The following is a 27,394-nucleotide window of genomic DNA, read 5'->3' on the forward strand; positions in this document are numbered from 1 at the left end:
CTAGATGTTGTCTTTGGCTCCATCATACATGATAGGTACATTTCCTGAGCCATACAACACCATCCTTGATATTTTCTTACCATATTTGTAGAATGCCAGCTCTAACCTTATATATTATCTAAACTTAATAGCAGACTCAGTACTGTAGTGTTCTGCCCATGTGGCAGTCTGTCCAAACATCCTCTTTTCCCCTTTTTTCCCTGTTCATTTCCCCTTCCTCTGTCTGTCTATAAAAGGGGACCCCTTCCCTCAACTTTCTCTCGTTTCGCACCACCCCAAGCTGTGCAGTAGCAGCCCTTTCTCCTCTCTGTGACAAGCACACAGTGTGACTGCAAATAAAATCAGTGATCTGCAGTGACAGTCTCCTGCCTCTCTTCATACAGTGGCAGCTCTCAGGGGAATTAAGAGGGAATTGCTGCAGTACTTTCACTGTGTCTTCTGCCTTTTGTATACGGTCAAACATGACAGGCAAAGAGGAGTTCCTAGATGATGATAATTAGATGATAAGATTCACAATTTAATTAAACTGAAATACAAGTAGACCTTTCATTATCCTTTTATGGACAAATCAATACTTTTTACAAAAAAAATTGAATGCAGCAATAGTTGAAGAAGTTACATTTCATGCAGACATGATACCATTTTAAACATAGCCTGAGACAGACATACAGGAGCCTTATTACAACAGAGGCTCTTCTGAAAACATAGAAATGGCTAATTTCTGTCAATGAAAAAAAATAAAATAAATAATAATATGACCTAGACTCAACTTTTTTTTAGTCTTTAGTTTTTACCCCAGCTACCTAAGCTACAAACTTTATCTTTATTCAAAACTAACCCTAATAATGTTATAGAACTAAGTTGTGTTTTAGGATTGGAGATGGGATAAGGAAATAGGATAAGGTTAATACTTTGAATTAAAACTATGATTTTAGGAAACAGTACGTGTAGTCTAGTAAGAATTGGTGGAACAAACCTCCTACACAGGGTGCTAGGTATAAGACCCTCATCAAAAAGCAGTACTTGCATGTTGCTAAGGTGATAAATAAAGCTTAGACATTTCTCTGAAATAAAGTATATAGCTCATTATCAACTGTTTATTAATGAATTACTCATTTCTCTTTGAAACAACTAGAAATATCATATTTTGTCTTCAATTAATTCAGTTTTACCCTTAACATACTTAAATGTAAATACTAAGTATGAACATCTGCTATGTTGGTTCACTTGAATTCATTTTAACCCATGTCGATTTTGTGCTGGTTAGAGGGAGGAGTGTAAACAGAATGTAATAGAATAAAAAAATTGAAAGTGAAAACACTGGTATATTTGGTCTGGATAGACCAACATTTGTAAAGACACCAATGCTTCAGAGATTAAATTATGTTCTTCAGAGTATTTTTGTCCACACTTTTGTCCAGGTCTCATCTGTCCATAAAAACATTTTTCCAAAACCCTCCTTGTTCCCTTGTTCCTCTCCTTTGTACTTCTAAGCAAATTATGAGTCATGGTGGAACTAATGTCATGGCATGAGCTTCCCTGACCATCTCAGGAAAAGGCTCACTCATCTTTATTGATGATGTAAGTAATTATGGCAGATGTACAGTGAATTCTGAAATTTACAGAAACTTTGTCACTGCTTATTTAGAACATGTTCCATACTTATTGGGTGGTACTTCACCATGCAACATACCAAAGACCCACATCATACAGCCAGTTCAACCAAAACATTCACCAGGAGAAAAAAGTGAAAAATCCTAGGGTGTCCAAGTCAATCCGCATATTTCAATCAAATTGAGCATGTATTGTACATACTGAGGAAAAAATTAAACAGTCAAAGAACAAACAAGAACTCAATGTTGCTGCACAAAGCACTTCATTTCACTTCAAAACCATTTCACATAATTGAATTCAGATTTTGGTGAGCTCACTGGGTCTTTGTACAGTTCATACAACAACCAAATGAGTTCAGAGTTTTATGCTCTGAAATTTACCTTAAGTTAATGAGTCCAAACAAGTATAGTCACTTGAGACCACCGGGTTGAACACAAATTATGTTTTTGTTCTTATATGATTAAATATTTTCATGGAATTACCCCCAAAATAAAGCATATATTATATAGTACCTACAATTCATATGATCACAAAAGTAAATTGCTCAACTGTAAAACAGAAATAGCAGTTTTGTTCTTTTTTTTCCTCCACACTGTCCCAATACTTCTGATGGGCACTGCATTTTCATATATTCTTAAGAGATGGAATGCTTTTTTGCTTTGGTCTATATCTAATGTATAATAATAATTCAGAACATTGTAAATCCAAGAAAACGATAGGGATTAAAGAGACAAATCTTTTCTGATTTGTCTTATGCTTTTGCTTTTTAAAGAATCTTAAAGAAACAGTCAAATGAACTATAGGTTGACTTGAATATTCAGGTACTCATTTAGTACAGAGATAGTGTAATATCATGAGAGTCATCTCTTCAATGTGTGCTGTATCTGGATGGCAGCCAAGCTTTCAAAGCTTAGGGGACCACCACCACTTAGTTGATCAAAAGGGAAGAGGCAGAATATTAAGGTGCCAAATATTTTTATTTTATGAATATTTGTTATTTACTCAGTGGGTAGTCATTGCTCAAGAAATATTATATACTTCCATGGTCGGCAAAGCACTTACACACTATTGACATATCACCTTGAGAGTTAGCACACTGCATCGGTTTGTACCATGTCATGAATGGGAATAGCATATCCTTCCACCTGAGAGCTAGCCCACTAAACTGATACTGTAGATCCTTCCACCTGTTAAAGTAAAAAAAAAGGCAAGAAAAAATGTTAAAATATGAGTAGCTAATAATTTTTCACTTTAAGTCTAGTATAATGTAAAGATTGATAATGTCCTTAAATGATATCCTTTCATTAAACCAATGTTATGTATTAAGTTAGTCATTTTATGCTATGCCCTATTGTTTGGTAAGACATTTGGGAGGTAGAGGAGAAAAATCATTAATATCTCTTCAGTGTGAAAGGATGGACCATGACCTTTAATTTTGCTGATGTGTAAACCACTTAAAATAAATTCAGAAATTAAGCACGGATCTCCCAGTACCAGCACTAACAGATGAACTACTGAACTATTCATGCACACTGAGTGACCATAATATTACTTCATAAATTACATTGCTTCTAACCCCAGAACTCCGGCCTTGTGCCAAAAGGATTCACATTAACATGAACCCACATAAGGTTTAGCCTTTCTTGACACAAGAATATCATACAGCACAACACCTCTCTGCCTCCAAGTAAAAAGCAGACCAACGTTATCTTGGCAGAACATAAAAGCAAACAACCCTCAGACCTATGAACATTATCAGCAAACATTTTCTCCATCCTGTTGGAACAACAGTACACATGGTATAAGCACTATCAAATACTGAGAACAAGTACTCACTCAGTTAAGAAACAGCCAGATTTGAAACAACACATTTCCACTGCTGGAAATAACACAGTCACCATTCAACTCAAAGCACCCGCACCTGAGCCACCAGAAAGGCAAAAGCCTTGAGGCAGCACAAAAGCAAAGACTTGAAACTCATGAGCAAAACCAATTTTTTTCAACTAAGAAGGCGATGAGTAAGTGTGTGGTCTGTGATGCAGCTATGAGACTGGCACATACAAACACTGCTTGAAAAATGAGAACACTTTCTAAACAGATCCTGATCACCCAACTTAGACTTCAGAAGAAGTTACAAACTCTCAGACTGGAGAAACTGTACTCTATTCCAGTAGGCATACCTTAACCAGTCTCACATGCACACATACCGTACATTTGAAAGCATATACTGTATATACACAACATATACAACTGCCCAGGAGTTTCTATTTGTAAGAACCTTCAGAAGCATTCTTATACATTTTTGTCAATTTTCAGTTTTGTAATGCCTTACCTAAAATAACATTACATGAATGAAACAATTATTTACAATTACAAATGTAAAATGAACAAGTATTTTTAAAACCTCCATGTTTAAAATATATGTGCTTGTATAATTTTTGTGTAGCTCACATTATCAGCATTACTTGGACTATATTACATTTTATGGTAAGAGCTAGGCTTGACTTTATATATTGTGGAGGACAAGTGTTTAATGGCTTCCACTTGATTAAAAGGTTTGATGATTGTTTTTTTCTGTCTGCACTTGGCTTTCTATGGCTAAAGTTATACGCAAGGACTTGTTTCTTCATTAAGAAAATGATCATGGAAAACACATATCCCAAAAGTATATTATGACTTTCACTTTTATTGGTTAAATCTATTGTTCCAGCACTAGCATCCTAATAAAAGTTAAATTTATTTTATTAAGCTTTTATTTTAGTTATTTATTTTGAATGTTGTGTAATTGTACCTAGTTTTATTTCTTCTAATATATTTGTATTTCAGTATTTCTATTATTACTGTATTTAATGCCACCTCAAATCTGATTGAACAGGCTTTTTAAATACTGTATCTACTTCTGCTATATACTGTATTTTCCCACAGTTTTTTGTTTGATGTTTCCAAGTGTAACCAAACACATCTTTGTTTTTATGAACGATGTTTTACATAATACAATTGTTATTTACTGAACCCACATCTACCTTCTTTTTATCTTTCATAAAATTTGTCTGGATTTGTGGAGCTTATGTGTGAAGATGATACAGTGTAACACTCTGATACTAAATACTAAATGTAAAACCAAAACACACAATATACACGTTCAATTTCCTGATGTTTAGAATTTCTGTTTATCAAATTCCTACAGAGAGCCATAGAGCTCTTATTAAATCTACCGCATGATTAAATGTAATTTTTTACTTTTCTTGTAGTTACAACTGATGCCAAATGCTTTTATTTCTTTGTGATGTATTTTGTAATTTACTAAAAATTAATATATATGCGCAAATATTAGAATTTAAAGTCAATCAATGGTAACACTTTATTTTAAGCAACACCTAAAATGTGTGGCACTTAACACATAGATAAACAGTGTATAAAAGCTGGTTTGGTACTAAAAGAACCTTTTGTTAGGAGCAACATACTATGGTTCATCTATACAGTGTTTTTGATTCCAAAGGATCAATCCACAACTGAAATCTGGGGAATGCAGGTGTTACACCAGCTGGTTATACATCAGCAGTTTCAGTCCTTTACTTACTTATAGTATTTAACTCCTGAGGTCTGACAAGATTATTCTAGCAGATATGCTACATTCTACTTTCATTATTAGTACTATTAATAAGGTTTGTATTAGGCATGTTTTAAAAACAACTATCTATGTTACTATATTTGGTCCATTATATACTCTACCTTATTTTTAGCTTTTTACGACTTCAATAATTTTAAGCAAATCTACCACTAACCACTTTGTGGGGGAGATGAAGCTAGCTACAGGCACAAGGCAGGGTACACCGTGCTCCTGTCTATCGTGGGGCACACGTGCACACAGAAAAGGAAACCAGCACAAACACAGGAAGAACATACAAACTGCACACAGATAGCACGCCAGGTCCTGAATTGAACCCAGGGCCCCAGCACTGCAAGGAAGCAATGCAAACAGCTGCACCACTGTGCCACCCATAAAGTAAAACTTTCTTTTTGACTGATGCTACTTTTTACCTTTTACTACCTTTAACTAATGTGCTGATTAATACATTTGCACTTTGGCACAAGGGACACCCATAAAACATGACTCACAAAGGATTAGCTGGAGGATGTTCTGACTCTTGAACACCCAGATGTGAATGACCTCATCTCTTTTTTTTGCCTTTTCTGTTCTCTTTGTATATGTATTAAATGTCAAGCATTATTATATATCTTATTGTGGGACAGGGATCTTATCTATAAAATAGCGTAAGGCAGACTAAACAAATTGTTTAAAAAATGACCTGATCTTAACATTCTATGCAGGGTTTGACGGGAGACAGCTGGAATCCCCTTTTCTGGCTCGGAACATAGATTATGTGAAAGGAGGCTGGTGTTCAGCAGAAGAGAAGTTGGCCGCAATTTCAAACGATATCCAGTGCTCTCTCAAGTTGCATATAAGAACATTGTTTTCTGAGAAAATAAATTTACATGAACTCAGTCAATCACATAATCTTTCCTTTTCCTTTAAGGCCTAATTATGTTTGGAAACAAATGTGCACCATCTACATATGTTCCTCCATTATAGCTTTCAAATACACTGCTTTTGATACTTAAGAAAGAGCAATCGTATCAGATGGCATGCATGGCTGTCTCTGAAACTGGCTCCCTCGTCCTTATTGATAATGTAACTAACGAGGGCAGCAGCACAACACAATGTATTCTAAAGTTCACAGAAATATTTTCCTGCTTATGTAGAAGAAGAAGGAACAAAATGCTTCCATAGTTACTGGACAGTGCTTCACAATGCTGCAAGACAACAACCCAAAACATACGTATAGCCAATGCAACCAGGAAGATCACTGGGAGAAAAAATGGAAAATCTTGGACTGGCCAGATTAATCTCCAGATTTAAAATCATTTGAGCATGGACGTTACATGCTGAAACAAAAAAAGTCAGAACCCCCAAAGAACAAGCATGTATAACGTATGAGGGTGCCATCAAACTCAGGGCACATGTTTAATTAAAGTCTTCCCCTTTGTTCCTCTGATGTTGTTGTCATTTGACAAAGTGACCGTGTCTTCCTGAAAAGTATTGGAGTGAGACCATAAAACACCTCAACAGAAGATGAGGTGCTCCTGTATAATACCAGCAGCAATTAAATGACACTTAAGAAAAACAAAGTTAGTTTTTCCACTCCACCAAACAGCAACCCACACCATGATACTGATACTGCCTTGTCTGAGCCCTCTCTGCTGAAATCAGGATTCGTCTGAGAAGACTACCGTCATCCACAAAACCACAGGACGTGAGATGTTAAGAAAGGATTATGCCTAGCGACATGGCTTCTGTGACTAAAACAAGCTTTTTTAGGATCATATGAATTGTATCTTTGTTACTGCCTGCCGTTTTGCAACATCTGACAAGCAAGGAATAGGGACTTTTTCGAGCTTGCCTTATCAGCATAATGTTAGTCTGGGGCAATCTCTAAGAGTTGTAATAAATCTTGCAATAAATTGGGTGGTGATGTTATGCCCATATCCATTTGACAGTCAAACAGCCAATGCAATGCCTTTCACTAATTAGCCAAATTGCCAGGGTAATTGGTTTACTCAGTTGCATGGAGGAACTACACATATGAGCCCCCTGTTTTACCTGAAGAAAGTTGTGAAACTGGGAATGATGCTGGAAATGACCTGGTGTAAAATACTGCTCACTATGACAGATTTCCCTGTAAACCTAAACTTTAAGCACAAGTAAGTTGTTCAATAACCACAACCATATGTGAAAGCAAAACCTGTTTTCCTTCATGGGGAGGGAATCTATGGGAGATTGAACCTGCTTCTACCTTTTAACTATATGGGTGTTTCTCTAAATCCCTAAAACTAATATAACTTCATTGGATGTTGGAAATGTCTACACATTACAGTCATTATTTACTTTTATTAAGCATATACTGTAGACTGTGAAAGCAAAGTATTATGGGTAAAAGACATTGAAATTATTTTCAGGACTTTTCCAAATGAGAATAAATCAAAGAATCAAATTAAAAATGACCATTGATTCAGGTTTTTAAAGCTTGCTTTGTACCTACCAAACTGTCAATGGGATAACAGGTTTCAGAGTGGAAATTTTCAAAAGGCGTCTATGAAGTTACTCAGCTTTCTGATCATATTCAGTCATCTTTGCAGAAAGACTTGAAGCATACTGTGTTATCTTACTTTAACAATTTGATAGCAACCATGCAGAACACTTAAGAGGAAGAACACAGAAAGGTTCATCAGGTCATGAAAGACACATGAGATGCACGCACGTGTGGCTCAGCTTGAAACGATAGATTTTAACTCAAACTGAGGCATTAAGAAAAAAGGAATCGTAAGTGAAAAAGAGCTAGTTTAAATGAGAGTTAAGTACAAGAAGGAAATGCCTTTTCGATTGGAAGGATTTCCTTCTATTACTATATATGGAAAGTCTGTGAGAACTGAGATGTTAATGTATTGTTTTATCTGCTGTTTCTAAAATGATAATCCTTGTCTACAGTGATCTGAAATTAATGTCTGGTTTAAAAGTCTGAAATTATTCTTTAAGGTTAACATTAACTTAGTGTATCACAGTGTGACAAAAGTCTGTGAAGAACAGTGGCTTTAGAGCTTTGTTTACATGAGTTTTGCCTATAATGACCAGTGATCCTCAGGTATGGTGATTTTTATCTCTCTGTGTCCGCCTCCCTTTGCTTTCAAGGCTTTCCTTCTGCCTAGTGCAAACAGAACAGCAGCCAGTGGTTTTCACAGAACTGAATGACACAGATGTTTATCTAGATGTCTGGCACTTATCACACAGCAAGAGGTGACACATGAGCTGGTGGAGACCAGACTTGGAAAAGAGGAAACAAAGGAGAGAGGAAGGAAAGACAAAACACCACAACATCTGGCAATTTGTGTACAGACATGGTCCTCAAGTAGTCCCAAGTTGTTTATGTCTGATTTCCCTGTACGACCACCCAGACACTCCTGCTCCTCATTCAAGTCCTGGACTTGTGGCCAGAAAGGGGACTTAAAAACAGTGGCCAGTGGGGGTAAAGGATTCACACCCTCTGTTCCTCCCTCGCCTTGTTCCTTGCTGGAAACAGCAGGGCAGGAGAGGTATATTGGAACATATGGCTACAGGACTATCAAGATAAGGACGACACTAGTGAGACAGATTAAGGATAGTGTTGAGGTTTTTGTCTTTGCTCTGGCAGAAGTAAGCACATCTGGATGGCTGACATGAGCTGAGTAAGTATTCATTGGGAGCCCAGAGGCTCTGGGAGCAGAGGCAGTGCAAAAGAAAATCCTGGCACAGGTGTTCTAAAAGGTAGGTCTCCTCTCCAGTGAAAGTGAAAGAGGAGGAAGATGTTTTCTTTCTTGCAAAGAGCTTTTCTAGGGCCTCTTTTCCTTCGGTTGCTTTCAACTATGTTGGATTCTTGTTTGCATGTGTCTCTTGTGGTTGCCTTTTTAAGTTGATAATGAAGCTACCCTTTTTGTAATTGTGAGCAGCTATAGAAGTTAACTAATAATTACAGTAAAAATTGTATTTATGTGCCTTTGGTGGCTCCAGTCTGTGTGGGAAGAAGGGTCTAAGCACCTTTATAATTTTCTAAGTTGTGAAGCCTGCTACAACTAATACAAACTGTTGCTATTGCGATATAAACTACTTTTAAGTTAAAATATTTTTTACTTTTGCGTAATCAGACCTTTTTCTTTAAAAATTTATTTGTGAGTAAACATTGAGCAAGATTTTTGCAATGTAACAGTACATTGTCAATTAAGTGCGTTTTATTTTTTAGAAACACTTGCAGGCGAAAGTGCTGTTTTGTCAATATTTCTGTAGTTTTAAGCCATCCATAGGCAGTGGATAAGTTATTTTCCTTAGAGCTGTAGCTGAGCAGATCAACAGTTAATTGTTTTGTGCCCCGCGAAGTCTGTATGTATGTATCAGTAACAGTACAGATAGGTGTGAATTCTGGACTTCAGTGAAAACTGGAGACAATTTTTTACAAGAGTTTGTAGGAATCTGCAACAAATAGCCTAGAAGTCTTGGAATTGATTCTCTGGGATCCTTTAAAAACCAAAAACAGACCTCAATACAATAAGTTACCAGCAACCAGTAAGCAAAACAGGCCATAAGATATCCTCTCATATTTAGCCTCTCTTATTTTCTAATATAGACTTCGCCCACTATAAAAAGTTTTTTTTTAGGTTTTTGTGTGTGAATGCAGATTGTCTTTAGGCAATACTTAAAATTGAATTTTATTCATCTGACAATTACAATCATCCAAAATCTTCTTTATATGACGTTTGTAGCAGTTGTTTTTAAGAAATCTAAAACAGAATGATTACATTTTTCTTTAAATATGGGCAACAGCTGTTCTTCAAAATGAAATAGACATGTTCATTATAAAAGTTATCAAAGCAATTCTGTATGACTGTACAAAGACTTTTTCATTAGGAGTTTGAAGCCTGTAATGTGCTAAAAAAAATATCCTGAAATAAACCTGAAAATCCATAAGAGAGAACTGGCTTGACCTCTCATCTGAATCCAGTGTACCCTGCTATAAAAGATTTAAGGAAAATAGCTGAATAAGTTGTTTAATTGTACTAGCTTCAGAGGATGCCGTGAAATTTAATTGTATGGTTGAGGAAAGTGAACAAACTAAAAGCAGTATGTATTGAACATGTTATTATTTATTTAAAAAATAATAATTTGCAAACAAATCTGATATATGTTTCTAAGATATATCTTAGATGCGCGAACAAAAAGCAGTTTGAAGGTGCAGTTTAGGAGGTGCAGCTAATGTTAGTAAACAGCAAATTCTTTAGGTGATGTTAAACTATACTTTTAAACTAGGTTTACAATAGTTACATACGCAATGCTCAAAGTTCATAAAGCACCTTGAGGTTAACAAAAACATGTAGGTTTATATCTTGTTTTTTTGTTGTCTACGGCATTTTTTTATTGGTACCGATATGTCTCTTATTAACCAGTAAAGACCTTGGAATGACACTTATTCTCCAGTAGGTGGTGCTGTGATTGAAATAATGTCTAGTTTTTTTTCTAATGTATTCTCCGTGTAATCATTGATTCTATTTGTTATTATGTGACCATCTAAATGTTTCCTTACCATTCACTAAATCATAATCAAAACATAAAATTTGCTTGAAAGAAAAATATGTACACGCAATTATCCTGTTATGTATTGTAGAACCTTTGATCGGCACCACAAAATTGTCTTGAAATGAGTGATGTATTCAGTATAAAACAGTGCCTTGAACGAACAAAAGGAGAAAATGTTTTTCCAGCTCTGAGACGTAATGCTGTCCTTTTCCTAGGTTTAAGTTCCAATACTTGGATTCTCTGAGTACTAAGTGAGAACGTTTGCGACTGCCTAGTATAAGAAACAGCAGTAATGGCCTTGAGCCACTGGAAGTGTTGGGCTTTTACATTTAGGCTTCGATTTTCTGGCTAGACACATGGGAGTTAAAGTTTATATTTTGTGAAGGTGTGAAGTAATATCAGGGTGGCATGGAGGGCAGCAAGACTGGTTCAAAATTCTTAATAGACTGGTCCTGGGATGGATTCTGGCCAACTCTGTGGTGCCTTCTGTATAAAGCTTTCATGTCCTTCCAGTTACCATGCCTGTTTTCTCCAAAGGCTCCAGTTTCCTTGCTTAGACCTAAGACATTTGGCCTAGTTTAACTGGCATTTCCAAATGGTCCTGTGAGTGAATGCGTCTGTGAAAGACTGACTTCTTCTCTAGGGTGTATCCTGCCTTACACACATTGTCAGCCTTGTTAGGCTCTGGCTCACCACACCCCTGTATTGCACTAAACAGAGAAAATTGACTAATGGATGAAGTCATAGTTTATTTATTCCTTAAATATTTCTCTGTATGTATTAGGATTATAAAGATCAAACAGTAAAGAATAACAAGTATTATTTTCATTCTATTGACTAATTGACTAATTCCTAATGCCCCAGTATAGCGATGGGGACACTATACAGTAAAAATGGCACCATACTTTGGATGAAATGTGGTCCAAACTTTCAGTTGTCATTAAAAATCCCAGGCGAGCGCACTGGTGCACATTGGCAGCATCATCCAGGTGGGGCCCCCATAAAGCACTTTGAGTTGAATGTCCGGAAAAGTACTAAATAAGTGTATTATTTATTGCTACAGATAAGGGCTAATACTCATAAGAGGAAGGAAACCAACAGAAATGTTTTTCTATTTACCTTTTTCTTTGAGAATCGGCTCATTTTAAGGTAAATGTGTGTGTGTTACCTGTATTTTGTGTGTTTTCTTTAGGAAACATTCAAGGTTCTTGAACCATTTCACTGTTTTCCAAAATTAAGCATAACATGGAACTAGTATGGAGTTATTACATCATAGGGGCATTATAAGAACTGACACCCACAGTAGCTAAGGAAGTGGAAACCATGGTAACGTGAACAATTAAGTGTACAACAGGTTGAATAAAATTAATGAGAATGAAGATTAAATACAAAAATACACAATCCCTGTGAAGTTCCAGTGCCTAGAGCAGAATTCACAGAAGTACACATTTAAGTGGATCCCAATAGCTGTCAAGATTTTATAATGGTTCCAGATTTTTGTTTAATACGTTCTGTTTAAAAGTATTGTTTATATTGCATATTTAAAAGCCAGAGACACAAAAGCCCTTTTAACATCATCAGTGAATCCAGTTTCAATTAAATCAACAGAATACCAAGAGGGTAATGTAGAAGATGAAGACTGTTGGAGAAGATGGTATAACTCAAACAAACTTGTGTGGATTTTGTAGTAGGAAGATAACCCATGAAAAACAGCAACAGGTTTCATTTTCTTTTAATCCTACAATAAACAAATGATGTCATTGAAGCATAGTATGTGAGAGCAGTAGTGCATTGTTGTGACAGGAACTCGTTGGGACATAATGTACAGTATGTTGGTCTTTTATTAATAAAGTGCAGATATTTTTGGCAATGTTTCCATAGGCATGGCCAATTTTGTTTGCAAAGGATAAACATGTTTCACTGCTTTTCAAATTGTATTGGAGGGTTCTGTAAGTGAAATCGCACTTGAAACACATCATTTGGAAACGATATCAATAAATGGATAACACCCCATGAAACTGTTTTCTTATGGAATTAAAAGAGGGTAACACTTTCAATGCTGCTGCTACTACTACTAACAATACAAGTTTATGAATGAATGCTCATCAGAAAACTCAAAGCTGAGTATAATAACATGTATGCAACAAATATGAATAAAAAATAAAAATCACTGCAAACTGACACAATACAACTAAGAGTAAAATAAAATTCTAAATTAAATAACTTTAATAGCAGGAGGTTTTTCAGTAAGATTAAAAGGTGTTGATAGTTGCAGAGTATGAAGAGGATTTGTGCAAAGGAGTCACTGCACATGAAAATGCTTTATCACTCATTGCATAGAGCCTGGTTTTTGGTTGAGTAAGAAGACCTGAATCAACAGAACTCAGATTAAGAGATAGTCATGCAATACGTCCTTAAAATAACCTGCTGCTAGACCATTCAGTGCCTTGAACATGAGCAGGAAAACCTAATGTCCCATCTAAATTTCACAGATAGGCAATTTACAGAGGACAGGAGTAACGGGCAGATGTCGAATAGTTTTAGTTTGCACAGGAACTGAAGATTTCAGAAAATACAAAAGTCTTTTTTTGTATTTTAGAGAGGATACCCCAGGAGGTAACACACTGCTGTAGTTTAATCTTCATGAGATAAAGGGATTTGTTGCAATATGCCCACATCAAATAAGCAGAGAGAGGGTCTTAACTGAACAACATTCCTTACTTCAAATACATAACTTTCATCATAAGCCTGATTTCAGCACCATCAACAACAACACTGACATGTTTGTGAAGCTGATGTTGGGAACGGAAATTCAGTCTTGTTTGAGTTAAGTTTAGGAAGGTTCTGTCGCATCCATATCTTAAAACCGACACCCAGTTGCGACAGCCTCCTCTGCTGCTGCCTAGAGGTGCTGGTTGCCTTGGATTTGTTCATTGGATTAGATTTGCTCTCCTCCCCGCGGCGAAGAAGTGGTGTCAGGGCCAAGCCGCAACCCCCACATGACTATAAACAATTTCATCGCAAAAGGTATCCGGCACGACTGCCAATTAGTGAGCTCCCACGTGCATCCCTATCATTACTGTCGACTGGTGTTTGGGTTCCTGGTGATGGGGGCAGGATTGAATGATCTGGAAGCCACTAGTCAGGGCCCTGGAAGGCAGAGATACAGGGGTATCGGTAGCAGATGGGCTTCGAGTGGCAGCTCAGCTGAGCGTCAGAAATTTAGATGGGACTTTAGGTGCTCTTCTGTGTTTGAGCAGCCCTATTTAAGGACCACATCACTCACACCAGCTGGGGAAAGGCCTAGAAATGTAGCTTACTCAAACATTGCTGGATAGGCTGCCGTGTCTATTGGGACATTTAGCCTAGGGGCATAGAAACCTTCACAGCAGAAAAACCTCCCTACCACTAGCACCACGGGACATAAGGACTTTGCTGGATGCCAGCTATGGCATGGACAACAAAATGCCTTCAATTCTGAAATTGACCTGCCATGACCATGTGCCATAAATAGAAATCCTAAAGAGAACCAACTGCAGGAGTACTGAAGCTACCATCAAGTGGACTACTGTAACTGCCATTTAAAACACTGTACGGCCCGTTACAACCCAGTCACTGTTCTTCAAGCGGACAGAAAAGGTGGCTAAAGGACCAACTGATGATCTAGCTAAAGAAGTGTGGGATAAACCCTGTTCCCTTGAAACTGCAGTAGCAGAACTATCCACCCAGGGAGGCACTGCTATCAAGGAGGGCAGTTAGCTGAGGAAGAGAGCACCAAGCGTTGCCTAATGAGACAGAAAAGGCATATGGTCAAATCTTCTCTTGTCCCCACAGGCCTGGATTTCGTGTGGGCTGTCTGTGGAACACGGTGTGCGTCTCACTTTGGATGGTACAGCCATCGATAAGACTCGCAAGTAGTAGTCAAAGCCATCATCGATAGCAATGGGCACCCTGATGACTTCAATGAGGATTGAGGGAATCTGTCATCACACACAAAAAGAGACAGACCAAACCCACTAAATATGGAGGTAGAGATGTCAGTGTGGTCAGAGCATACTTGTACAAATATTTATCCTTTTTAATAAGGCAAATACAAATGCAATGCCATGAAAAGTGAAGAATAACGTAATATTTTTCCATAATTTCTAATGTTGCAGGACATTAACAATCATGTCACCTGCTAAAATATACAACTTGTATTAACCTACTTATGTTTTTGACAGGTGTTTCAATCCAAGGTGATTTTATGATGCATCCTTAATTGACTCAGTCTGATACCTTGCTCAAGGGTACGACTGCAGTGTCCCACCCATAATGTTCCTGTTATACTGTAAATCCACAGCTGTAACCATACTGTGTATTAATGCCTAAAACCTGTTGTAATCATAAACAATCATTTAATTTTCTAGGGGCTCAACTGCTTGGTTGTAAACACACTCCAATAACTTTGATTGTTACTTGAATTTCTGTGAAGTTCATTCATGTTCTTAATGTAAAAATAACGTTATAACTTTGAACAAAGAAGCCAATGAACTTAAATAGGTATGTACAATATAACTCCATTTTTAATATACCTTAATTCTGTGTTGGTGCAGCAGTTTCATAAACTACGACAGCTGTACTACCCTTCATGGTTTTTTTCTTCTGAACACTGTGGTTACTCTGTACACTGTTTTTAAAGAGATGCAAATTGCTAACCTGAAAACAGAACTAAATAGACCTGTGTCTTAGGATAAAAATGGTTCCCAGTTGCTTCTAATGACCACATCCCACACAAAGAAGTAGCTTTGACAAAAACATGCCCCAGACCACAAGGAAACATCTGTCAATGAGAGCACCTGCCTCACTGTTAGGCTTGTTACCTAGTAACCAAACACATTCTTACACTGTGGAGGAAAAGCAAAATGCAGTCATACTCTGTATACATACTCTGACTAGTACCTATTAATACAATTGTGAATTTCCAAAAACATTATAAATATACATGATATTGTACTGTGTAATTAAAACCTTTGAGGAATTCAAGCAGGGAGCTTCTAGTGAGAATCAAGTCAGTAAATACTACAGTATTAAAACAACGCATTAAAAACAGTATTAAAACAGTAAGATCAGCCTATGAAAAGTTGTGGGTTAACTTAAAGGATCAGATCAAAAAGAACTGAGCAGTCTATTAAATATGATTAATTATAATTATTAAAGTACAGAACACTAGGAACATCCTGGTTTTCTTTTAATAGATAGATGGACAAGGGGAAACAGTAGTAGATTCATTAGAGATACAAGTTTTTGGAAGAGTTCTTGCATTCACATTACAAAAAGTATAAGAAAGCACATTCCAAGTTATTAAAAAGGTTCCAGTGGAGTTTTTTTTTAAAAATCTACCAGTGAAACATGAACCAGAGCATAGAAGTGCAAACTAAGGTGAAGTACAGTACTGTACATCCAAGACTGTCAACTGGGTGCCTCTTCTTTCCTCTAAGGGTTGCAGAAGTACTGAACAAACCAACCAAATACAATTCCACAAGCTGAAATGGTCTCAAGAAATGGTTAGATTAGATCCTCAGATCCCTTAGCTAATAGGAACCAACCAAGCTTGTTGAACCAAATCTCACAAAATTCAGCTAGTGTTTTAACTATACATAAAAAACAAGACAATTTGTATAACATGGAAAAAATATTTATTTAAACTGTAGACATTCTGTAATCTACAAACCAACATTGGAAGTGAATTTACTGAGGGATGAAAAGTGTACAAAACCTGAATATGTATCATAAAAAAATAAAAAAACAACATTTTCTTTTTTTTTTATAATTGATTTGGATGAACTCCCTGATGCTGTAAAGTGAAACAAACATTAGGAAATAGATATGGGTAAAAGTAAATTTATACTACTATAAGGTTTACAACACCTTGCCTATTATTTTTGGATATTTACACTCTAGATTATCTGTCAATACCTTCCTTCTTGTGCTTCTAATTATTTTCACCATTTTCACAAAAACCAATGTGAAAATGTCACAACTGGTGCTTACTAAATCCTTTCATTTATTTAAGTGTTTTTGAGAAAGGGCTTTGTCGTCGTTTGTTTTAAATAAAATTGAATCCTGTCACAGATGTTATGTTATTCTGAAATCCTTCCGTAGCTGGTTGATATTCTTAAAAAAATAAATAATTACACAATCGTGCGCTAATGCAAGTTACTGCCCTCTGATTTGAATGGGAAAAGCTTCGAGCTGATCAGTGTAAAACCAGTCAGTAATTAACTAAAAAGAATAAATTAAACTACCATAGAATGTGGCATACAAAGAATACGAAATTTACAAACAAAGCACTTGAGAGGGAAGAAATGAAAACATACCTAAGAAACAATAAAGTCTGGCACACAACTGTAGTTTACTGCATACATAGTAATTCCAAGCTAATCCACTGTTGGTGTTTCAGTCATTTTTCTTACAAGGCTACCACTGTGTGAAACAAACCAGCTCAATGAAACTACTACATGAATTGAAATGAAAAATAAAAAAAATGCTGATCTGAGAAAACAGAAAATACTTGAATAGAAAAGCAAAAGGCCATTAACGAAAAGCTAGGAAAAGAGTATTTGGAGTCTGCAGTCTGATATTTAAACGCAATACAAGTTCAACCACAGACTGCAAAACAATTTCACAGCTGTCGCATTTTTAAATGCCAGAATTTCTTTTTTTTGGATGCCACGTAAACTGTACCTGAAACAGTGAAGACAAATTCTGATTATCCTAGATTTATAAATTTTTTACATCTTGTTAAAAGGACTTTTCATAAAAAGATTCTACCTAACCAATAAACAATCTAGCCATACAATTGTTGTTATATTTTTTTTCTAAAGGTACACTTTTACACTAACATTAGAAAACAGTGCAATATTATACAATGTACATCATTTTATAGAAGTGAAAATATGCCTTTTAACCTGAGCTAAATAACCTTAAGTAAAATAGTTAGTCACCCTGTTTGTTGATGGTAATTTTACTGGCATTTGTTCAGGCAGCTTGAGAACTACCCATGGCAGCCTTCATGGCCCCAAAGTATTTAATACAGAGATACTGACATTTGCTGTGAAAAAAATATTACAAAAGTGTAGTTTTAATAAATGCAGGCAACAGGTTAGACTGTGACTGCATAAGACTGCAAGTTTCAAGTTGCATCATAGTCAGGTTTATAAATATTGCTGCCACACCAGTACTGATCACTACGACACCACTACATTATACACATGTACCTACACAGGTTACACAATAAAACTCAGGTTTCTTAAAATCAAGTATACTGAGCATTTTACAGCAGTTCACCATGTGAAAAGCCAGTTTTATTTCAAGATCAGTTCAGAAATAAAAAAAAGACAAAAAAACATTTTTAAGCAGCTAGGTAATTATTTTTCCTATGGAATGGCATTGACTATTTTATTTCTTGTCAGCAAAAGTATCATTCCGCAACTACAGGCATTTTGGCACTGATAGGCCACCATACAAAGCCACTTCACAAGCACGCAGTCAACTACTATGCTGACAGCAAAACAGGAAAGCAAAAAAGAAAAAAAAAAGATAAATGTTAAGTCTTTTGTGCTTGTAGGTTCCAGACCTTCAAACATCAACAAATCAAACTCAAAAACAAAAAGCAGATTTTCTCTCAGCAAATGACAAAGAGGAGCATTGTTACATTTTGCACTGGCACTTGCAGAAACAAAAGGTCATGCTAACATGTGATTCAGTAAAGATTAAGGGAGAAAACATAACGTCCATGTTTCCTAAGCCAAACACCTTGTGAAAGGCGAGGCAGCTTATTTCCAACAGAATGGCAAACTTTTTTTTTTCTTCGAAGAACAGTCACAGGGGTATAGCACAACCATCACTTCTGTCTTATGTGGAACACGAAAAGCAGTCACCAAAGGCAAACAGGAGGCAAGGATGAAGAAACATACACTCAGGAACCTGTAAAACAAATGGACTTGTATTAGTATTAGTAAAAAAGCAAGTAAAAACTGCAGATGTTTAACAGAGAGAGGTACTGTATGAGAGGAGGTACTATAGAACTATAGAAGCAACAGGTCAAAAATGTTTGTGTTTTGCTAAGAAGGTACAATGTTTCTGATGACTTTTGTTCAGGGCTAAAATGGTGATGTGCTGATTTATACTTGTTGAAACCAGGAAGCAACATTTTTAACAGCAAGATGTTAAAGAAGGCAAGGACATCGTCTAGGATGTGGTACAGCAGAAGGAGAAAAAAATTTGAACAGTTGGCAAACTTTCTGCTGGGCCAGACAAAACTTGAGGAAGTGCCTGGCAAAGTGACAAAGCAATAAGGGATTTCAGGGTTAGTGAGAAGCAGAGTTAAACTGGAATTCTATTATTAAAACCGCTGAATAATCTCTGTCACATTAAAGGGAATTTAGTGTGTTAATAGTGCCTGGTGTGAGATGTACTGTATGATAATCTGTCTTTCTATACTGTATATATATAGTAATATCTGTTGCAATGTAGCTTCCTGCTGAAGCTTTAAGGTTTTGTGTAGGAGGAATGGGAGGTGTTTGCTTTAGAGAAGGAGAAGGTGGGTAAAGATTTGTAAGTGTATTTGTGGGTGGGAGAATCAAGATGGAATAGGGAAAAGAGTGGGAAGAGATGTTGGTAATGGTAAATATTGTTGTTAGTGTTTTTATTTTTTAAAGTAAAGAAAAGAAAGAGCAATTAAAAGTGCTGATAAAAGGGAGCAGGGCAGAATAATTGTATAATGAAAATGTGGACTTTGTTGCCACATTGTTTGTTTAGAGCCGAACATCTCTTCATCTCCGCATTGTTTAACAGTAGTACTTCCAACTATAACATTTCTTATCCCATGTTTTAACATTTATAACATTTTCTATAACATTTTCAGCCGATGTGGAGGAGACATTGAAGCAGTTGAAGGAATACTACATTTAGCTGTCTTTTCATAAAAGCATAAAGGTCTGGGAAGGTTTGGGAAACGATTCTGCAGACAAGACAATGATGAATGGTGTTTGGGGAAAAAAAACATTGTATTACAGAATAACCTAGTTTGGACACAGACATCAAATACTATTTAATTGCATTTGTACATATCTTAATGGTTTCATTTACTTTCAACCTTCATTTAAGAGAAACTGAAATCTGAGTGCAGCAGTTTCATTGCTATTTGTTTCGATATTGAACATTTAAGCAAATATAATTATTTATCCTTACTACAGCAAAATCATAACATCCTTAAAGTGTTATTTAGTTAATGAATGGACATGATATATTAATCTTGATATACTGTATTAAATGAAAGTTATTAAACTGGGGTTCTGAAATGTATATTTGCACTTTTGCATATTATATAGACTAGAGAGTTTAATCTCCAATTTTTAGAAAACGAATTATTGAATAACTGTCTCATGAACAGTATGAAGACTTTGTCTGCAGCTAAAAAAGGTAAAAACCATAATTGTTCTGTATTTCGCTTGTGTAGATACTGCTTCCTCTCTGATGTTTTTCTTTTTTTCAACTATTAACACTGTTTAAAAAGATAATACATTCAAGCATGAAAAACAAAAACTAAACTTAAAAAAAGCAAAGTCAGTTTTAAAATGACAGACAAGACCCCCCGCCAGAAAAAGACAAAGCTTAGCAAACATACGTTCAAAACAAGTTATCCTGCTTTTGTATCCACAAGCTGCATCTGAACATTTACTGGTATGGCACCACCTCCATATCCTCCTTTAGACTGCATTTGGTTTTGGATTGAATTCACCTGGAAGAGAAGTGACATGAATAATTTCTGCATTCCAAAGAAGTTGTAAAATAATAATAGTGTGAAGAATGAAACAGGTTAAACCCCCAAACTTGTTTTCCAGAATTTTCTCTGCAAGTTGACACTGATATCATATCTAACCTTAATCAGAAACATTCTTGAAAGAAGCATTCTTGCTAAGATCAATTTATGTAACACAAACTGAAATGGATGATATGTAGTCTAAAAATGCTTTTCTGTGAAATATTCAAGTAATTTGTTATGATTTCATCCCAAAAAAGGCACTGAAACACATTTTATCCATATGATCTAAATCTCCATGCATTGTCTGTGTAGCAAATCAATTTATAAATAACCGACAAATAGTCTTACAGCCAAAAGAAACAATATCTTGGTATTTTACTGATATAAAGCTGTGTCAGCTCTGTGAAAATCTCTGATCTAAAAGCTAGTTTTCGAGGATTTGCCAGGAGTAACATGATATCTAGAATGTATTGTGTATCAGCCAAGATTTCCTTTTACAAACAATAAGTTTTAGAGTACAGTACAGTATCTCGATATCCTTTTCATTACAGTGAAACCTCTGGAGTCTCATCAGACAACAACTTAGACATACATTTTATGTGAAACCACTAATTCTAGGCAAATCTAAATTAGTATATGGTAAATTATCATTTCAGTCCCTCATTTTATCCTGCTATGATTTTTCTTTTCATAAAACATGCCTTTACTGTTTTACTGGTTCCTAAACACTGCTAAGTGTTTGGTCCCCAAATAATGAGCATCTTACTGATTTAGTAATGGCATCCACATGTTATATAACCATGGATAATCAGGACTTCGGCTACATTCAACCAAAACAATACATTAGACCCCGATGCCACTACTTACTGAATTCATGCCACTGAACAGGTCTCCCGATCCCACATGGGCTGTGTGTACAAAGTTTGTTGGCTCCCCAATCATACTTCGGTCGATCCGCCTTCGTCGCTTCTGCAAAAAAAGAGACCTCACTGACATCATATTGGGGAGATGCAATTAGCTATTTACCTACAAGAATTCTTTGTGAACAACATCAGGAAAAAATATATTAGTTTTATATTTGATATTCCACAATCTTTATGAATCCAGATAGGAACCAGCTGCTCTGCTTTTTCCAATACAAAAAAAAATAGCTACTACTTAAGCTACACAATCGCTGCAGAGTTCCTTGCACATCTGGCACATCAGGATGAATACTTCACCTTGGTGAGATGAGAGTGCGGGTTTTGAAATGACACAGGAAAGAAAATATAAATGAAAGCAGAAGTTAACACAAAAAATGCTAATGAAATTCAGCTTGAAAACAATTGCAGAATAACAAACCCAAACACTTTTTTAAACTAGTCATATATCCCATTAACCAGTAAATCTTGAAACACTGCGGTTTTCTTTGGATAAAGTTCACATTCTCTCTTCTTTTGCACTTTTTATAAGAGTGGCACAGAACTTTGTTTGCAACACTACTCCTAATTGAACATAGCGTAGCTGGTGGATGCAGTTTACTTATTTGCACACATAAATCACATCTTTTTAATCAATTTTGTCACAGATGTGTTCTTTTGGATGTCACCTGAATATGTGTTAGAAATCCTGACCTTTTGATAATTTGAGTCGTTCTTAAAATTAATGAATGTGGCTCCCATTTTAGTACACCTCGGATCATAAATGCATTTTGGTATTACCATGTTATGGGAAATTAGCAATCAAAAACACTACTGGACACTTTATGTAAAATAGCTAAAAGAAATTTAAACATATTTGTAACTGATTTTCATACAGCATAGAGCATGATTCAATAATAGGATTTATATATGTATTTTCTATACTGAAATATAAGTGACATATACATTATACTAGCCTCTAAGTGCTAGATTCAAAGTAAACTCTCTGCTAGTATTTATTCCTGTCTGGCTTCTTTACTTTCTGACCTGAATCTACACTGGGTCTACATTAATGCAGGGTGCTAGGCATGTTTTAAGCGTAAAAAGTTTTTAAGAAAAAAATTAATTGTATACATTATCCTAGTGGAAAGTGGATACGTGTGGCCAGAAAATGTACAGTACAAGTTAAAAAAATGAAGATCAAAAAGAAACCATCGTTTACTTTGAAGTACAAAAAGCATATCTTTACATGTAAACTGATCTGTTTTGTTAATGCTGTTTCTTTTTGAAGTTCTGGTCATAAAAAGTAGTTGACTTACGTACATACTATGTTGTAGACATGCCCCACGATACTTAAAAACGAGCTGACGTAATACATTAAATAAATTAAACGCTAAAACATTTACATGTGCGTAAGACATATCCTTTAGAATATTTAAATCTGTTCAGAGTGATTTTCAGACTTGAAAGTTGAAGAATGAAATCAGAAGTAAACTAATAAAATACAGGTGGTCCCCAATATAGTATATGTTGGGACCAGAAACTTCCTAAATGTAGTGAAATTATGTAAAAAAGGTGAATTTTGCCCCATACAAACAATATAAATATGAGGGGTTTGGGACCATAAGGATGCAAACTTTACCACTGCAACTTTAAGAGGGAGGCTTTTCCCATACAATTTAGGGAAATATAAGGTAGAGCATGTGTGTCACTTTTAGCTAACTAAATGTAGGACAGAGTGTCTCATTGTAATACAGGTTACATTCCTAAATAATGCAACTTATAGTGAAATAACTTACAAACTGAAATTAATATCATAAGGAATACATTAATATATGTTCCCAACATACAGTTCAAATGTGTATATACATTAAATGAATCTATAACCCGTAAAAATAATAAATTGAAATGAATAAGTAGTCACCAACTCCTCCTGAATTGTGGTCTTGTCAAAACCAACTAAGTCATTCCCTGCATCAGGATAGATCTTTTTCTACACACTGTTCATGCATTTAAAGTTAATCACAGCTTGATCTACTGGCTGGATAAGCTACAGCTACAGTAGCTACAAGAGGTGTTAGTGGGGCCAGCGGGGGGCGCTCACCCTGCGGTCCATGTGGGTCCTAATGCCCCAGTATAGTGACGGGGACACTATACTGTAAACAGGCGCCGTCCTTCGGATGAGATGTAAAACCGAGGTCCTGACTCTCTGTGGTCATTAAAAATCCCAGGGCGCTTCTCGAAAAGAGTAGGGGTGTAACCCCGGTGTCCTGGCCAAATTTCCAATTGGCCCTTACTAATCATGGCCTCCTAATAATCCCCCTCTATGAATTGGCTACATTACTCTGCTCTCCTCCCCACTGATAGCTAATGTGTGGTGAGCGTTCTGGCGCACTATGGCTGCCGTCGCATCATCCAGGTGGATGCTGCACATTGGTGGTGGTGGAGGGGAGTCCCCATTACCTGTAAAGCGCTTTGAGTGGAGTGTCCAGAAAAGCGCTATATAAGTGTAAGCAATTATTATTATTATTATTATTACATGTGGCGTGTGGATGAGAATTCAACTTTAAAGTTGGGACGTAACGATTCATAAGGTAAATAATGGGCAACAGCATGTTTTACATGAAGAAGAATGTTAGATTTTGCTTGACCATAGTTTTTCATTTCCAGGAGAAAATGATCCTCGAACCACCTACATTGCTGGCTTCTCGTGTCTTGAAAAATGACGTAATTATGGAGAATTTTTACATACTTCATCAATGACGCAAGTGAAAAATTATGTACAGTATAGCGGGATAACTTATAACAGGGACCGTCTGTACAAAATTACACAAGTTTAGTAATGATGGTTTCAGAGGAGAGGAGAGTAGGGTGGTGCACACACGGTTCAGACAGAACGCATTGCCAATCTTGTAAATTGTTCAAAATAACTTCAGAAATGGCATTTTTAGGGTTTACGCAATTGTATGCAAAAACATTTTAAAATCCTGTTTGTATCTCAATAAATCAATAAGTTCAATGTAATTAAACAGAATTTCTGGGAATTTCTTGTATGTACGATTGCCCTTCAGATTTATTTATACTTCTAATAGTATAACAACTTGAACTATAAACCAAATTATGTGTCCTGCTTAAAACCTAAATGTTATACTGTAATCATAAAGGTACTGCTGTTTCATTGTACACCCAGTTTCAAGAAATTAATGTTACTGGGAGTAGTAACTGTGCCAGGAAGAGGATGCAAGTACAGTATATCATTCTGTGAGACAAGTGGCTTAGGAGAACCTATAAATCCACAGTTAACTGTTGGAAATCTCCACCACAGACTGGCACCTTCGGGATACAAAGTGTTGAAAACTCTCCTTCAGCCTTGCCTGCAGGAATGGGATTCGTGATGGAGCACCAAGGAAGAAGCCTATTGTAAGGGTCAGCCACAAGAAGAGGTGACTCAGGTTTGCCAGACCAGTCTGAATGACAGCTGCAACCATGCTTTATGGTCAGATGAAATAAAAACTGAGCATTCTGGACAGAGTTATGTTGGGTGTAAAATGGAGCTCAAATTTAAGAACTGTGAAATATGAGGGGGGGGGGTGGCTGTCGGGTCTCTTGCATAGATAGGGACAATTACGAAATATAGTTCTACAAGACGCATCTTGTTAGTTTAATCCGCACCAGAGGAGGGGTTACAAAACACGAGCTAGAGGGGTGTGAACAAAATGTGTTTCTTGAACTTAATTCATGTCCAGAATTGGGTGTAAATAAATGTAGAGGGCTCTATGTACATATATGTATAAACACCCAGAAACCAGTACAGATTACTTTCACTTTAAAGAGTTATTGTTCAGCTTCAGTTAAGTGTAAAAAATCTTGAATGTCACATTTGTACAATTAATTATAGTGCCAGTACAAATTTGTCAGTACAAATCTCAATAAGACTCCAATGCCTCATTAATGCAATTTAAAAGGCCTTGTACAGGGCTCTGTGGGTTCATGTGATTGTTAGTTTAACAGTAAAGCTGCCAGATGGGAACAAAATCTGGACATAATTGCAACCGAGTGCAAGATAAGCAAGACCACTTTCAAAGTGTCTTCTCAGATAATTTAAAAATGAATAAATGTTCTCTTTGTGTAATTATCGTTTTTAAAGGAATCTAGCCAGTTCTACTTCCACATGAATGATCTAACTCAGTTTATTTTTTTATGAGTTGGAGTAAAATGGTTATAGCTAGTTTCAACAATAAAGCCAACCCAATAATGATGAAGTACGATTCAAACATCTTTCAGCAGTAGTGTGTGCTTGTGTGTGTATAAGAATGTGAAGCTTTTCTACAGTATTCTCTAAGGTGAAGCTGCTGTTATTAGTCACTTGACTGCACTAAAAGGTCAAGGCTTGGCTATTTATGAGGATTATAACGCACATTGAGGAAGTCATGTGGAAATCAATGGAAAAAGCTCAGAAAAAACAGTACATAGTGTCTCTTTCCAGAGTGGAAGGCTAACATTATCAGACATGTGGTATCTCAACAGAAAGACAACTTATAAGACAACTCAAAAGAGTTCACCCACCTCTCACTGAATTTTAAGTTTATAATGAAATAAACAGCAAAAGCATGCACACACAAATGTGGGCTAACATAACTCCAGTAAGTAGAATAGTTCGGAAACGAAGTCAGTTTCTTGCTCCTGTGTATGGTTCTCCAAATGCAAACTAAATAACTACAGTGATAGGGATTATGCAGATATGTTGCTGTTCTCTAGATTTTCCAGACAAGATATTACAATGTGTTTCGTTTACAAATGTTAAGTCTATTACATTGTATAAAGGCTTGGTAGTTTTAAACGTATATTTTCTTACTCTGCACAAAATACCATAATGCTCAAAATAACTTTTTTAAGCATACTTCTGATACTTGCTATTTGTTTTTTCTGTCTGACAAGAGGTTGGGGAGCTCCTCTATAATAACTTCTGACTATCTGTTTATTCTATGTGACCATGCATGTGGATTAATTATAAAATTAAAGCCGTCTTGAAAAGTTTCAGTCACTGTAGACCTTTTTATGTCTTTGGAAAAAAATATGGGGGGTATTTGAACTCTTTCATTTCTAAAAAAATAATTACCAGGTCTCAGTGTTTTAGAAGTCAAATAGGTAAATAACATTTAAATAGGTATGAGCTTATGTTTAGCATCATTAAACAGGTTTAAATAAGCAAATGTATTTAGATTAAAAAGCTGTTTTTTATGACTGCATTTTGAATGCAGGTATGAAAATGTGATACAGCACACCACATACCACTAAACCTAAGTCTTTTTGGAAGAGGGAGGTATAAACAGTAAATGTTAAGCTAATAAGTAGTTCGGCCATTCATAAGACCAGCTTAATACATCAGAAGTTCAGGTGACATAATTCTCTCTTTCTGCCTATGACAATGAAGCACCTTCGCGGTGTGAGAGGGTAACATCTTTTAGAGGCCAGACTTCAGCACTTCAGGCTGTCTATTTAAAACAGAAAGCAGATAACTGAGTTTAAGGTCAGTACTTCATATCTCAGAAAAAGAGTCCATTAAATTACATTTGTTGAAATGTTCAGTTCCTTTTAAGACAAAAAAAAATTATCGGATTCATTTGGTTTAGAGAGAAGGGTAACCTTTTGTTCAGCATCAGCTTAGAAAGCAGTTTTGTCCCAGAAAGAGTCCTTAATTTGTTTAACTAAGGCCTGATGTTCATTACACTGACCTTCTCTCTTTCTGTTCATCACAGAGACCTAAATAATTTTCAGTTCTGTAAGAGGCTCGGCCGAGTAATTGTACTCATTGTAAATGATAGTCCAGGTGTTTTGTGTATCATTTTTTGTGAATAAAGCCGTCTTTCAAATGTGTTTCCTGTTCCTTTACTTTAACACTACCCTGTGTCA

General features: G+C 36.1%; 1 protein-coding gene and 1 long non-coding RNA gene across 2 annotated transcripts in view; one reads left to right on the forward strand and one right to left on the reverse strand.

Moving 5' to 3' along the window:
* The first annotated feature begins 8,490 nt into the window (after positions 1 to 8,490).
* Positions 8,491 to 16,140, forward strand: LOC148673397 (uncharacterized). The gene is made up of 2 exons (XR_015936014.1): positions 8,491 to 8,895; positions 14,609 to 16,140. It is a non-coding gene; the product is annotated as an uncharacterized LOC148673397 (long non-coding RNA).
* A 1,328-nt stretch (positions 16,141 to 17,468) lies between these two features.
* cdc42se2 (CDC42 small effector 2) overlaps positions 17,469 to 27,394 on the reverse strand; it is a 59,567-nt gene continuing 49,641 nt past the window's right edge. Inside the window, exons 3-5 of the mRNA XM_088629816.1 lie at positions 21,450 to 21,551; positions 20,445 to 20,558; positions 17,469 to 18,742 (exon numbers count right to left, since the gene is read on the reverse strand). Of these exons, the coding sequence (XP_088485942.1) occupies positions 20,457 to 20,558; positions 21,450 to 21,551 (204 nt within the window). The 3' untranslated portion in view covers positions 17,469 to 18,742; positions 20,445 to 20,456. The remainder of the gene's footprint in view (positions 18,743 to 20,444; positions 20,559 to 21,449; positions 21,552 to 27,394) is intronic.

Source organism: Lepisosteus platostomus, chromosome 4, assembly GCF_059453375.1.
Source record: "Lepisosteus platostomus isolate fLepPlt1 chromosome 4, fLepPlt1.hap1, whole genome shotgun sequence".
Lineage (NCBI taxonomy): Eukaryota > Metazoa > Chordata > Actinopteri > Semionotiformes > Lepisosteidae > Lepisosteus > Lepisosteus platostomus.